This window comes from Anopheles gambiae, chromosome 3, assembly GCF_943734735.2.
Source record: "Anopheles gambiae chromosome 3, idAnoGambNW_F1_1, whole genome shotgun sequence".
Taxonomy (NCBI): Eukaryota; Metazoa; Arthropoda; class Insecta; order Diptera; family Culicidae; genus Anopheles; species Anopheles gambiae.
Window position 1 is genome coordinate 48,580,495 of NC_064602.1, and position 16,462 is coordinate 48,596,956.

The following is a 16,462-nucleotide window of genomic DNA, read 5'->3' on the forward strand; positions in this document are numbered from 1 at the left end:
TCTCGGAATCCCCACAACTGACATAGTCTACTTATTATGAACATTAAATTTTAACGGATAAAAAGTGCCAGGCAAACAAACGTGCATCAGCGCGTTAAGTAACAAATGTGGTTAACAATCCTTGAAATAGCATCCCAAGCGCCACAGATTAAGCTTAAACGACTGAAAAATCAAATATCTGTGATTTTCGGTAGGATAAATGGAAAATCGGTAGTTTTAGGGCGGTCATCTGTGAATCGGTAGGCATATAAAAAATCGGTAGGAACACAGATAAATCGGTATTTCTGGTCACTCTGTTTGTCACGTACACGCGTCATGGTGTTAGTGAGGGCCATCTTTCTGACATCCACCTCGTCGTTCGTCGAATTGCCGTGAAAAAATTGCAAACGCCCTGTGAAAAGTTAAAAATTTAAGGCCATAATCGACGATATTTGTGCTTAACCTGTGATAAAAACATAGATTTGCCGACATTCGTAACAAAGGCCGATAGATTGGTGCAAACATCGTGCTCTTGAAGCTGAATTCTTCGTTTTCGTGAGGCATCTGAGAACAAGCCCCGGACGGAATCGAGCAACGTCAGGGGAAGTGAAGGGGAACGATTAGAAGTTGAAAATTTTACCTGTGTCAGCAGCAATAGAATTCAGCTTTTCTGCGTAAAAAACCCTTTGCAGTAAACCAGATCTAACGCAGCGATGGGTCGCAAGAAGAAAAAGGCGTCAAAGCCTTGGTGCTGGTATCCTTTTAAAAAATATTTACATTTGACCGATTCATCCAATCGTAAATGGCTTCTGATAGACGGCATCGTCGAATGGAAGAGCGTTTTTAGGGTGATTGTTTAATATTTTATCTTGCTGCAAGTGCATCCCACTCCGAAATCGAATTTCACCGTTCGGTTCGCCTTTATTATTATATAACCTATAACTTTCCTTAGCGAAAACGTGCACCTCTCGGTGCAATTATCAACTTCTTAATAGGTACTGCAACAGAGAATTCGATGACGAGAAGATTTTGGTGCAACATCAGAAGGCAAAGCATTTCAAATGCCACATTTGTCATAAGAAGCTGTATACGGGTCCCGGACTATCGATACATTGCATGCAGGTGCACAAGGAATCGATTGACAAGGTTCCAAATTCTCTTCCAAATCGGTCCAATATTGTGATCGAAATTTACGGAATGGAAGGCATACCTCCGGAGGATATTCGTGAGCACGAGAAACAAAAGAATGGAAATCGATCAGAATCGGAAGAAGAGGAGCCGGCGCACAAGAAAATGAAGCAAGCTGAGGGTAATTTTCGTCCACTAATGTGTTAGCTCGAGTGGCTAAATCTAACGTTATTAACCATTTGTCATATTTTTGCAGCGTCCGTATCGCAGGGAATGATGCAAATGCAGAATATGATGCCTCCGCATTTACAGGCTGCGTACAGCATAAACCCCATGATGAGCGCAATGGGAGGGATCAATCCGTACATGGTACCACCCGGTATGCCGATGATGCCCGCGATGATGGCAGGGGCCCAGAGACCCCTCTTTCCAGCCGCCGCCGCAGCCAGTGCTGCCACTGTGACTAGTGCATCAAAGCCGACGTTTCCAGCATACAGTTCCGCCACGATTAGTGCTCCTCCAACAACCAACAGTGCTATCTCGGCAGCAGCAAGTGGCAACAGCAACAACGGATTGGGTGGTGGTGATGCGACGAAAGGCGCATCGTCGTCCATCATGCCTAATTCGGGTACTGCGACCTCTAAGATTGTGCACCCGCCAGAGGATCTCAGCTTGGAAGAGCTTCGAGCGCGCAAGCCCCAGTATCAAAAGCAAATTCAGCAAGCTACTCAGCAAATGCTGCAGCAAAAACAGCAAGAAAAACAACAAGCACAGGTAGCTGCTGCGGTTGCGGCGGCCCAGCAACAACTGCAGGCACAAGCGCAGGCACAACTTAAGCAGCACCATCAGCAGCAGCAGCAACAACATCAACAACAATTGCACCAACAGCAGCAGCAGCACCAGCAACAGCAACAGCAACAACAGCAGCAACAGCAACAGCAGCAGCACCAACAACAACAGCAGTTGCAACAATTATCGCCGTTTTCCTCAGCAGCTGGTACCGCTTCAATCGTTTCCAACACACAAACAACCGCCGCTATGAAAGATAATCGAATGATGTCGCCACAAGAGGTGAGTCCTAATATTCCGTTTGTTTTATGTTTTCACTCTTAACGTATCCATCCAACTTCCTGTCATGCCATTGCCCTATCCTAATTTACTGAGTAGCTTTTCTTAATTGTTGAGATGTATGGTGCGTGAGATAAATTATTTCTATATGGATGTGATCGGATGCGTTACCGTACGTTTGACAGACGGATTATGTAGTCAATGGTAATCGGTAATGATATCGGTTGAATGTATCTTTCATCCTACCTCTAAGTTGCCTTTTTAACTAATAGGGTACTCTGTGGACTGATGGGAACATACAAAAAGTTATCACACACTTAGTGTTGTTTAGTTTTTTAGTTAGCCGTAATACTTAATGCTTAATGTTTCATAACAAAACAGTTTTTCGTATTTTGGTCTAATTTTTATGTTTTTATGTTGTTTATCTCAAATTTGTAGATTTGTTATTGGTTGAGTTTCGTTTTTTTTTCATATCTTATACGGGCTTTTATGCATGGGTGTTCGGGTATATTATTAACCTGTTCGCTTTTACTTTAATAAATTCTTATAGTGCTCTGCACCGCTGAATGTATTGGTATTTTAAATTACAGATTTAAAAAAATATTTACTATTGAGTGGTCTGTACTCATATTGATAGACTGCGTTCAATTATAATGTTGTAAATTGTAAAATTGAACGCAGTTGTTGCAAACTATTATTTCTCCGGATTTTTTACGGTATGTAAGGACATCTTTTAATAGTTACGAGCGATAGAATAGGTGAAAATAAAGACTAATTTTAGATATTTGTTTTGCCAATCTTTCTGACCATTCTGTTGGACGAATGTTCTGCTCCCAGGGGAATCAAAATATTCAAATACAATCCTTCTGTTGTTATGGAAATGGATCACATAGTATAAATTGAATTTTCAGTAGATTGCAACCAAAATTGTGCAAAATAACATGTGAGAATGAATGATTGTAAAGAAGGGACCCCGAGTGGTCTAATGGTAGACGCGCCCACTTTTGTAAAGAATGGACGTAGTTTGATTACAATGAAAACCGTCCCTCCGTGGCAAGGACTGGTTATCATACGGTTACGTAGCACAAATGAGTATAACTACTATGTCTATATAAACCGATATGAAACTGTGTATATAATTTACGATAAAGGAAGCGGATCCAAAACATAATCTCAACAAAGTTAAGCTCACTCAGCTCTTCCTGATACAAAATGCACAACAATAGCACTCCGTTTACCGTGCTTCCGTCTTCAGGAACTAATCCCTTCCTTCTTGCCCTCTTATATTATTATTTTTTTATTTTTATGACGATTTCAATACAAAATTTCATCACAAAATTTCATTAATGTGCTAATTGAAGTTCGTTTTGGAAATTGTGACTTTAATTTTTTATGTGCTTTTCAGCAAGCCGCTGTGATAGCACACGCACATGCCGCCGCAGCCAACCATCACAAACAGATCGAGGAATTGAATCGTGCTGCAATGATTCATCGGTTTCAGGCAGCAAACGCAGCCGCAGCGAATGCTGCAGCAGCAGCCGCCAGCAGACCAGGAATGCCAATCGGAATGGTCAGTTTAAGAATAAATGTAGAATATCATTAGCAATGCTGTGTAGCTACAATGTTGATTGAGTAGATTTGCTTGAATGTAGTTAGTGAGTAGTTATGTCAGTCCTTATTCGTCAACTTGATTTTGTTTATTTTGAATGATGTTTGAATAGCGCAAATGTATGTATTTTTCTGGTGTATAACTTATCATGGATGACGCTATTGGTATCGGTACGAAATTTCATTGAATGTACTTGAAACGAAGATTAATATTACAGTGTATTCAAAATTGGGCTGGTCTGGTGGTACAGTCGTCAACTCGTACGACGTAACAACATGCCCGTCATGGGTTCAAGTCCCGAATAGACCGTGCCCCCATACGTAGGACTGACTATCCTGCTATGGTAACAATAAGTCACTGAAAGCCAAGCTCACTTCACTAGTGGGTACAGGCAGGCCTTGACCGACAGCGGTTGTTGTTGAAAGAAGAAATTCAAATTTGGATAAAATAACATTTGTATAAACGGCTCATTTTTTCATTTTCATTTTTAGGTTCCTGTATCTCTGGGAGGCCCTGTCCCACTTATGTCTCCAATGATGCGTCAAGGACTAGCAATTGGTCCACCGGGAGGAGGCAACTTGGCGCTTTTAGGGGGAAACATGCTTCGTCCTGGTCCCCCACAAATGGGTCTTGGTCCAGGTAGGTACAATCAATACTATCGAAAGTGATCATTACACAATTTAGTGGCGATTTTCCTGTACCCTTAGCTATGCGCATAGATAGCTTTGGATTGTGGTCTGATACGGGCCAAATTATTGAGAACACGTTTCTCAATAAACCAACGTTAAGGAAACGAATATAATTCATTCGTTAGGTAGATGAATGAAGCACTTCCGGATAGAACGATAGATGTGTACAAACAGTGGTGAAACACTCACTAATATCAAATGAAACACAAATAAGCGAAAACATTCAAAGCTATACCGACATACTCAATAACTTTAACGAATTTTGCTCCATATATAAATTGACTATATACTGCAGTTATATACTATAAAGCTTAAGTCAGAAGATTATCATACAACTTAGTATGACACATACTATTTTTTATTTTTTACCTTGTGCTGGGTTTTGTATTGTAAAACACAAACATAATCTGTGAGGTTTGTTGAAAAAAAATCAGGAGGCAAGATAGTGTTAAGCTGCCAACAAACTATAGCACACCAATGGTGTTATTTTAGTATAACTGGGTACTTACAGGATTTTGGTAGCTTTTTGAATTTTATTTACATCTGCCATGTTTCATCATAATGCCCTTCTATGATTGATTTCGCTTTTGCTTCAGTCAGATTCAGAACATATTATTATGATCGATAGTTTTTCTTTATCGTTTTACTATAAGATATGAAAGCGTAGTGCAACAAGAAAAAGGAGACAATTCATACAATATTATAGGGTTACTTATGAACCAGGACCACTACTTATTTTATCTCTAAATTTACAAAAGCAAGGAACACTAACCAGGTAAAAACGAACGAACGTGAAAAGAATATGTATAGTTTATATCCAAAATCGCATATTGTGCATCAAATAAATTGTGTGAAATAGTTTCACTGACTTTTTAAAAACAAAAGTCACGGTTTGCAAAATTGAAAGAATTTTTTTACTTAAAGCAATATTATTTTACCAGATCGGCTTTTAAAAGAGAGAAAAACGAATCAGTCTGAAAACGTGTTAGTGCCACATTGCTATATATTGAAAGGATGTCGATTAACAATGTGTTTTACATTACAGAATCCAAATGCAAGATAATGATATAATTGCACACGATTAAATTTATGTTGCCTGCATATGCTAAATGAGTTATTTTCTGCAGTTAAATTAGCGGTTTGCTGTTCTCTAAGTGTATGTGTCAGATATCGTATTGGAAATCAAAATAGTAATGATGGTTTCCTTTTCATAACTTTTGAAACGCGTGGTAAAATTCACAGGTAGCATGTATCATTGAACAATTTCGTTATTTTTATTTGTCCTTTGCTTATAAATAATTTCATAAAATGTTCAACTATCAAAATATGAATCACTGGGAATTAGTTAAAACAAAAATCTGCACCAAAAGCCTATCACATTGACCTGCAAAATTACATCCTTTAGTGAAAGATATATTATTTCTAGCCGATTTAATAGACCTGTGAATTGGCATAGCTAATTATGTAAAACAAACATCGCGACCCCTACCGGTACTCATTTGACATTGTTCCCCACCGACATGTTCTACTCTAATTTAATTTGTAACTTATCCTAACGAAGAAACTCAATATCGTTCCATTTTTATCGGTGTTATCTCCTTCTGCTATCTTATTGTATATCCCGTATTTTCTACAGTGCAATGACGTCTCACAAATTCGAGTTCAACGCACTCGAGATTTCCTCGTGCGCAAACTGTGTCCGCCCAAGGTATAATAGCGAGGCACATACCTACTCATATAGACTATAATAATATTTTTTCACACTAATGTTAACTATGTATCATTATATCATTGTGATTTGTTTTGGAAACACCATCCCCTTCCTCTTTTGTGTTAATGTATTTGGTTAATTTTCATAAAAAATGGTGGTTTTCTTTCGAATGTGCATTTCACTGTTATGCAAGTTTTTAATTCATTTCAAATAATTTTACTATATACAAGCTTACTGAGCGATAACACTGAGCTTAAGCACTATTTTTCTTAAAGATGTACTTGTGAATATTCTACATGAAAATAACATTACTATTTCAATACAATTGATTTATAATGTCAAGACATAGAAAATCAACGTATAATATTCATCGCATTAGTAAGATGTTGATTATGCCAAACGACATAAGCGTTATTTAGATTAGACGAATGTTTTGCTTTCTCATATTGAAATGTATCTTCCACATACAATGTAATTTTAAACTGTGTGTAATATTTGTTTTCCATATTGCAACATTATGCTTTCCACATCTTGATTTAAAAATAAAACCTAGTAAAATTGTTTGACACTACATTTACAGTAGTACGTCGATTATCCGGTGTGATCCAGGGGTGCCAAGAACCATCATATTTGTCCCATTAATGGTTTTGTTGATAAGTTTTACTACAGTTTTTGGTAAAAATGCATTTTGACTACTGACACATTGGTAGCATTTGTCGTGATTTAGAATTGAAGGTTCTATTCTTGGCTGATTTGGACATCTTTGAAAGGTTATTTAACTATTTAGACAATTTAAACCGTTTTTTTTACTTTAAAGAGTAAGAATTCTTGTAATATGATGGAAAGTACTCGAAAAATTGTGTATCACATCAATGCAACATGGCGTTTTGGACGGTTCGTTCAGAACTGGGCTCTCCAAACTACGGCACGCGTGCTGCATGCGGCTCTCGAGAGCCTGTTATGCGGCCCGCTGGTTTGGCTTTGGCAAACTGTTAAAATAAATAGTTAATTAAAAATAAAATGAATGTTTCAAGTTTTTCCTTTTAAAGACAAAAATCTAGGTTAAATTTAAAATGTATAATAAATGTATACATTCAGTTAGTATTTTCTTATACAAACGTGATTTAACGTTCACGTTCACATTAGCTAGGTAACGCCAAAATGGCCCTCAATAACGTTATGTCGGAAGCAATGCGACCAGCAAAGAGAAAAGTTTGGAGACCCCTGGTTTAGAACAAACAAAAAATCATTACATCACATCATAACAGAATACAGATATTCCCCGATATACGCTATACTCTATATAGGCGATTTTCTTAATTTGACAATTCTTTGGGCAAATTGTACTAATTTAACACATCAAATGTCAAATGCAACATAAATTCCCTTTTGGTCCAATTTTAAAAATCATCTTAAAGGTAGGGGAAAGCTGGGCAAAATGGACATGTTAAGCAGTTATTCAGTAAACTCCTTTGAATATGCCACAAAACACAATTATTCTTGCATTATTGTATGCCTTAACCATTTATCTATGGATTAAAATCCCCACATAGAATGAAAAAATACAACTTCTTCTATTTGCGTAACGTCCTACGCGGACATGCCGGCCTATACAGGCTTTCGAGACTTAATTCATTTCCACGTAGCCGGATAGTCAATCCTTGCTACGGGGGGACGGTCCGGTCCATTCTGGGTGAACCCATGATCCCATGACGGGCATGTTATTGTATTGTATTCTCTTCCTATCTTTTGTTTTGCTGTTCAGTAAAGCCCTTAATATTGTTCCAAAAAAATGGTATCAAAATTAAAACAGTTTTTACACGTTTTAATCTACAAAACGAATCTTTTTAAGCTTTGCCTGCTACCATTATTGTGGGGACAAATACAACACCATAGCCTCACCAAGCGCCATATGTCAAAAGCATCTGCCCATTTTGCCCCACATGAAGCATTTTTGTATTTTTTGTTATATTAGTAAAAATACGCATTCAATGGCCTTGCTTTCTTCAGACAAATTGTATAGAAATATCATATCTTTGAAAATAAACCATGTAACACTTCCATGAATCCCTGTGACACTGGTATAAGCTTATTTTCGAAGTGGCAAAAATTACATCAATATGCTACTATATCTTAGTTTGCATTTTTCTTGGTTATTTGTTATGTAAGGGTTATGAAACTTACATGGTGTTCATAAAATGTAATGAATGTAATGAATGTAATGAAGTAATGAATACATTTTGAGCATTGAAAAGTATATTTGTAGTGAAATAATGCTTAAACAGAAGGTGCCCATTTTGCCCCGCTTTCCCCTACAAAATTGTAATATTCAGTTGAAATCAAATCAAATAACTAATTTAGTGGCTAAAACGTACCACTTCAAGCTATATTATACGAAAACTAGCTATAATTTGACTGAAAACCTCGAAATTTGACTTACGCAAATAATCGAGATACGGTATTGCCTCTGGTCCGCCTTAATAGCGTATATCGGATAATACCTGTACAGCAATGTTGCAAATAACGTTAACGGTACAATTTACAATCAACTGTTTAAGTAAAATTTGCAATAATTACAACAAAACATAGAAGTAGTGACAAATTACAATGCATCGAGTACTATAGCGAGTTGCTGTGTTATTAGTCATTAGAAAAACGTGGTTGTGTAGCTGCGATTTTTAAAAACGAAGAGGTACTCCCCCTCGGATAATGAGGTTTCGGATAATTGACATGGGTTTTTTTATAATTTTGGGACAATTTGTTGACTCTTTTGTGCAGGAACTTTATTTTTATTTAATTTATTTGTTTTTGTTTTTGTTCGATGGTCCAATTAGCCCCCTCGAGAACAACACATTTACAATATTCCCAACAATTTTATTCATAATAATTATATTCACAATAATTCACAAATTAGCTTATTTAGAGCAAAGCAATGAATTAGGGAAACAGTTGAGGGTTATACCAGGTTCATAAAGACGGTTATAGATTATGTGACGGTAAATGGACTTTAAGGCATACTTTTGCTGTTGGATTTCAAATGATCCTGTCCACTTCCCGTAACATAACGTTCACTTCCTGTATGAAAGAGTCCAGAAAGTGTCCCGAAACTATGAGAACCACTAGAAAACCCTGTGTACTGTCATAATACTATTTAAACTATTTTAATATTGATTTGAGAGCACCAAAGAGATTCCATTGCTTTAAGTACGTTTTTAAAAGCTTTAGTTTGCTGCAAGCTTATTTAAATTTTAAGTTTATGTTTCATGGTGAGTATTTATAATTTTTTCGTTATTTTTTTTATAGATTATGTTTATAGTTCATACGCAAATGGGTTACGTATACATCATCGTAGAATTCGTATATTTCAAGCAATTTATTTGTGTTTTACCAGTACTACTGCTCTTTTCATTAATATTGTGTGCTGTCACAAACTTTGCGTTTGTAATTTAAAATCATAACGCTAATTTTTACTGTGCATGTGTAACAATGAACCAAATAACAAAAACATATGAATTGTTTTAAAAAAGGATGTTTTTACACACATTACATTCAATGATACACTCTCAATTGGTTGTTGTTCACTATGTGGTTGAACAATGTGGGTGTATGGTAAACGAGAACAAAGCGCTTTCTTCGTACATGCAACGCTATATTTATGTGTAGATATTGGCACTAACCATCTTTGAGGAATACATACTATTTCAATGTTTAGAAGATGCAGATGAATGATTGATCGACATCTACAGTTATCCATCATCAGTTGAAAGAATAGATTTAACTAATTTTCATTATTATTTACCTTAGACGAGACTAATTTTATACACTTTATCAATAGCAATACAAATTAGCCTATTTAGAGCAAAGCAATGCAAAGCAAAAAAAATATTTATTTACATTTATTGTGTCGGTTATGTCTCTAATCAATGTTTAGGTGTTATTGATTTAAGCACGTATTTTGCATGATGTATCATTGTTTGTTATTTATTTATTGCTAGTAATGTGTTGTACCGCGGTCATACGGATAATGTTGATGATTGAAGTACTTAAACATTGGAAATGGGGTAATACGCGACAATAAACATACATATTATATTCCGTATTGTTTTGAGAGAGTGCCCCTATCAGAGATGGGTTGCTTGTGATGCTGGGTTGATGCAGGGAAAAATCATCCACGGTGCCGACTCCTGTTGTTGTCTCTTTTTCTTTTGCAGGACACCAGTGCAGTACAATCGAGAAATGAAAAATGAAATAAAATGTTATAAAGGGCTGGATGATAATTTCATACCTGTTACCACTCTTCCCCGTGTCTAAGATAAGCCTATAAAAATACTACTAACATCACTTAAATGTGTATTCTACCCCTTCTGGCAGTAACCTTGTGTGTATGTGTGTGTGTATTTGTTGTGAGTGTATTTGAGTGTGCGTGTGTGTGCGCGTGTTCTAGGTTTGGTTCCTCTATTGTTGATAACCTTGTGTTAAATGTGTGTTAGTGTATAGCATTACTTTTAGGGGCTTCTGTATGCTTAGAATCGTCGCCAAGATGTTATTATTGTTTGCACTTTCATTCATAGCCGAGAATACCAACAATCTCGCCAAACAATTCTTAACTAGCTAACTATTATTTCCTATTGCATACAAATGTTCTGCACATTTAATTATATATCTCATTTCATTTTCATTTCTTTCATATTATGTCCTTTCATTTGTCCTGGTTGCCTTCGAAATAAGAAACTAATCCAATGAATGCCTATTTGTAGTTATTAATTCATTCGTGTTTTGTGTGTGTGTGTGTTTTTGTGTCAAATGTTGTAAAATGTTAACGTAGTCGATTGATTAATTTTCCCGTTTGCACATTTTTTTACAAATTGATCTTATATATGTCTCAGTATGATCATTGTAGATTCGTGTTAATAATTTTGCTTTCATACTTGTAGGGTTCTTAAACAATGATTTAAGAGAGTCGCTATAAAGCTACCAAAGTTCGTCATCGCAATTATATTGTACATTACTATGTTTACATCGCTGAAAGCGGTCGCATTTCGGCTCGTGCGGTTGGAAATTCAAACAATCTGGCAGTACTAAACAAGAACAACGCGAGCAGATAAGCAAAACAATTGTTATTCGTATCTATGTTCTATATATCACTACACGTTGTCGTTGCTGTTTTGGATATGGTTATCATTTGGATGATTTTTTTTATCGTAATAATGTTGACTTAATTTTGTTACTGCTACTATTGATATAACCGCTAATACTAATATTTATGCTACAACTGCTACTACCATCACAACCACTATCATCACCATCACCATTAGCAGCGTCGTTTTGGTTCGGAATAAATACAAATGAATGAAATCCCCAAAATCAAATAATCTAGTTTTACGTTGAATGGAACGCCGTAATCCAGTATATCATTTCTAATACGATACGTCGTTTTGCGTTTGTTTCTTTCCATTGTTTTTTATCTGCATCGAAAAGGTGGTTTAATTACGCAAATTCCAACTGTACCAGGCATGGGTGTAGTTTTTCCTGGAGCACCTATGCTGCCGATGATGCCACCACGATTCCGGTGATTGCCTCAGCCAGCGCTGCTACCACAAAATCCAGTTGCACAACATCGTTCACTAGTAGCGGCTGCCACGTCTGCTGCGTTACCACCGTTGATGCAACAGCTTCCATTATCAACGATCTATCCATAAATGCGAGATGAAGAAGAAATACGTGGCCATGGCATATTAGGAGCATATTACCTTAAGATTAATGTGAGTTACGCATCCTGTAACGGCCTGGATGCTGCGTGGTAGTTGAATTCAAACATGTAAGTAAATAAAAGGTAATGATTTACATGTACGCGGTAAATGATACGTTTGTTTTTATTTTCTTATACACGGTTTATAGAATGCAGCAACTTTCCGTTTATTTTATGCAAATGACAATGGGATGTAAAAAGAATATTCATTCATCCAGTGTGCAGCACCATTTGGTTGTGACATTTATCTGGTTTTCGCCAGCGTGTTAATAGCAGCGGTATGTGGTTTTAATTAATTTTCTATAGTTCTATAATCTTTACAAAAAAAAAGACGAAAATGTTCCGTAGGTGAACAAATTTTAAGGCAATAATTCTGTAATAATCCTAAAATACCAAAACATAAGGTAAGGAAGTTGGGTTTAGTAAAATCTATATGGATATATGGAATCTAAAAGGATACGGCCTGAGATTATGTTTAATCAATCTAAAATGCTCAATTGCGTGATGTGAAAAAATACCCACATCAAAATAGAGCACATAATAATCGCCGCCAATTTAATGTTAGGGCTGAGAAAAAATGAGCTGTTCAACTATTGACACCATGCATAATGGGGAAAATATTTGCGTTTCGCTTTGTAAATGTATGCACAAAAATTACACACCCATCAGCTATACAAATCTTATACTCTGTCAAGATTTTTTAATTACTTCTTAGTCAGCAATTACATAAAAACCCAATTCTCAATGCGTTTGGACGTTAAACCTGTCTTTTAACATATTTAATTGTGGTGTTTGCATCGCACCAGTAATCATGAGAATATCATTATTATATGTGCATCGTAGACGAAGTGCAATACCATGGCAGCTGATTAAGCATTTGTAGTGGTAAATAGCTCATTGTATTTGTTATTGTTGCAGTAGAACTAAATATTGGTATACAAAATTGCTATTATAACGCGTTTTCGTACAATAACGACATGGTAATATTACCTATTTTCGCTTCCTAAAAGAAAAAAAAACAATCTAGAAACAGTCCCTCATTACCTTTAACTCCATGCTAGAATGCTTTCAAATCATGAATATATTTCTTACTATACATTTAGAATTCACACTAGCAATAATGTTGCCTGTAGTGCCTGATAATATTGTGAAACTATTGTTGTCCATTGAAATTACGAAAGTGAATGAGTGAAAAGATACGCGTAAACTATATGTGCTTAGCAGTGATTGAAACACGTTTACAATTTGCCTTGTTTTCGATAATTTTACTGCATTTGATTTAAAAAAAGGCCATTATCTGAAACTAGTTTGTGACATGGGATGGAAATGGAATTAATGTTTCTTTCGTTTTCGTTTAATTTGGCGTTTTTGTGGTGTTTTAAAATACATTTATTATTTGGATTACACGTAGGATTTAACATTAAATATGCGATGTTTTTTTAAGGTTTCGCTCAAATTTTAGTTTAAATATGTTATTGATGTTATAATTTTCAGTTTTAGCTTTTCTAAACATGCTCAATAACAATAACTATAAATGGTGTGGTATACTTTATGATTTATTATGGTGGTGGACTAAAATGTAAACAGTAAAATTGACTAGTTTTTTCCTCGTGGAATTATATTCCTGTATATCAGTAAAATCCATGAAAATAATGTTAGAAACGTAGCTCATTGATTTTTTCCCCCCATTTCTCCCTGGTCTGACGCTGTTGTAGTGAACGCGTATCTTCAATAACAAATAATAATAGTCATCTTCCATCGTAAATTTGGCCGTGCTCCACCACATCATACGGTAATAGTTAAGTACCCCATCCATGAATAGTTAAGCATGGTCAAAACAAGCATTGCGTTCTATTTATGCAATTTTCACTCGTACACTCCCAGGTTTACTTCCTTATTTACAGTAAGCGTCCACAAGGTGCAGTACCATCGTACCTCAGCTGGCAGCCATAAGCATTACTCGGTAATGAATTAGTAGCGCATTACTCGACGATTTTAACCATGAGCCGTACGTACCAGCTAAACAAAGAGGAAGAGATAAAGGGAGAGTGAAAGAGGAGATAGCGTATATTAGTAAATAGTAATAGTTTCAGTTGGTCGTGGATCCCCTTTCGTTTGCATCTTTTGTAAGCTTTACCTCTAACTTCATCACTTGTACTCCTTTTATATGTTACTCTAATCCTATTGCCGAAAACTGCAGCCTAATCGTGATCGAACAGGTGATTGTATTGAGAAAGTCGTGCCGCCAGAACACTACTCTACTCTCAGCAATCACAAAGTTGATGTTGGACGGACATCGTTCCGTTCCCACCCTTTGAGTGGTTGGTAGCGTCGCTTCAACCAGCTTCATTAAGGGTCGGCGACATTGGTCAGAGCTTGAGAGCTGTTTTAAGCAAGTTGACCATGTGTCACATCAGTTTTGTTGAGTGGAAAGTCCCTTGCCTGAGAGCGTCGAAGGCAGGCGAAATTGTTTGCACAATTTCACAGTTCCTCTATTTTTTTTTGTTTGATTGTTTTTAGATGTGGTAATATGGGAAGAAGGTTTAATGTGATTTGTTACACGGTGAAGATGGTGTATGGTGTGGTGTTGAAGTTGTTTAATTCTTCTTTAAATAATGCTTTTAATAAATAGTTTCAAGCTTCATAAAGCATTAGCTTTGTCCTTGTAATAATGGATCATGAATGGATGAGTTATTCAACAGTAAAAGTGTCGGAAATCTTTTTATATTTATAACATGTTACACGTATGTTTTGTTGGATATGGTCTTACGTTTTGGGTTCTTTGCTTTTCACAAACCGTTCTTCATTGCTACTTATACAACCTATCGTATTTGATAACTACTTTTAAAATAAACTATTTTAAGTTAGCCCTGTTTGCCGTTATTGTGATGATTTTTTTTTATTCTCACCACCTACGTATTGGAACTGTTGGACTTTCCATCCCCTGTTCGTGATCGACAATTGGGTAATTTAAATTTGAGTACAAACATCACGTTATAGTATTAGGGGTTTTAAAATGTAGTCCATGCCTAACTCTTTCCTTCCTTCACTTTCTCTCTCTCTCCCCCCTCCTTCTTTCTATCTCTCTCTCTCGCGCGCTCTCTCTGTCTCTCTATTACTTTCTCTTTGCCTCTCCATGTCCATGCCTCATGTGTGTTTCCCTGTATTTTGTTTCCTTTTTTATTTCTATTTCCATTCTCAGAGAGTAATGAGAATATGCGATTTAACATGAGATGTTTAAAATTACAAAAGAATTTGACGAAAATGTTGTATTGTAAGCATATCTTATTTTTTTGAGTTTCTTCGCATATCTTCCTTGATAAATGTTAGCTGTTGCTAATTTCATTGTCCTCTGTTGTTTCGGTATTTGTCTTTGTGGTCGTCTGGTATCGGTTTTGTTTGAATGTGCGGCTTTAATACGCTTCATACGAGGGTCTATATTGTGGGTGCGTGTAGAGGATTCTACAACAGTGAAGTAGAACCATTTTGAGTTAGTTTGGCTATAACTGTATGACGCAAGTATGAGTTTGCTATGAAAACTGTATATTCATGTATGCCTCACAATAGGAATCAAGCGAAAAGTGAAACTGTCCCATGCTTGATTATTGTTGCATTGTTTAGTTTTACCTTTCAACTAAAGTACTTTTATCATTTGTTCCGCGAGTTTAATAGTTTTTACAAATAAGCATTGATTGATACATCGATTTCATCTCACCTTCACCTTTTCATCCAACGTAAAACAATACTTTCGGTTTGATTAAACATGCTGCATCTGTAAAAAGCAATAAATGGTGTATCATAAATGAGATAACAACACAAGATATCGCCAGTTGAATGGTACTGTTTATCAATTACCGCCGCACTGTATGAGCTATAGATTTGGACATATATTTGTGAAGTACGTTGTGTGTAGCTTAAACCACATCTAACTATATAGCACTCACCTGAATTGGTGCCAGTTCCGAAGCACGCACTTAACAGCAGACGTTTGGTTTTAAATTACAACGTTTTCAAGGGATGGCCAACAAATCCGTCGTGACAGTGGTGCTCGGAGAGCATAAACCCGAGTGTTGTCGTAGAAACATATTCGCTGATAGAACTATTGAACGATAAGCAACTAAAACCTAGTGCAAGAAGCAATTGTTGACGTAAGTTTTTAGTGTGCATATTTCTAGTTTCCGATAGCAATCAATGTATGTATGGGTTGTATGTATATAGCAGTTATGTATAGTAAATATACATAAGGGCTTTTATGCATATATAAATACACAGCTACGTGAGATTGTGCCACGCTAGGCAAAACGAAACATGTTAATAGTGTTTTTATTTGTTAAGTGTATTCATTAGGCGATAAACTCAAACTATTCTTTCGATTATATCTATATGCGTAGCGTGTCACCTGAGGTATAGCACATGAATGGAAACATAATAAAATAAATGTATAAATTAAAACTCACATTACGATTTCCTAGGGTATAAGTGCGCTGAACATGATGACGAAGAAACAATAGAATATACCATATAGCTGG

At 36.2% G+C, this 16,462-nt stretch overlaps 1 protein-coding gene across 11 annotated transcripts; it reads left to right on the forward strand.

Moving 5' to 3' along the window:
* Positions 1–282: 282 nt before the first annotated feature.
* LOC1279563 (BUB3-interacting and GLEBS motif-containing protein ZNF207) lies at positions 283–16,385 on the forward strand. Of its 11 annotated transcripts, none has more exons than XR_009766050.1 (8): positions 305–733; positions 975–1,288; positions 1,364–2,178; positions 3,581–3,745; positions 4,276–4,423; positions 6,110–6,181; positions 10,396–12,002; positions 12,083–16,385. XR_009766050.1 is itself a non-coding variant. In XM_061657205.1 (6 exons), exons 1-6 carry the CDS (start codon positions 693–695, stop codon positions 11,755–11,757), a joined length of 1,578 nt encoding a protein of 525 aa, XP_061513189.1. In that variant the 5' UTR covers positions 305–692; the 3' UTR covers positions 11,758–12,043. The 11 variants fall into 11 exon arrangements, 3 of the variants coding, with proteins under 3 accessions (XP_061513189.1, XP_061513190.1, XP_061513192.1); XR_009766051.1 differs by having other exon boundaries at positions 11,663–12,002; XR_009766047.1 differs by lacking the exon at positions 6,110–6,181 and having other exon boundaries at positions 11,663–12,002; positions 12,083–12,211; positions 13,649–16,385.
* Positions 16,386–16,462: the final 77 nt, after the last annotated feature.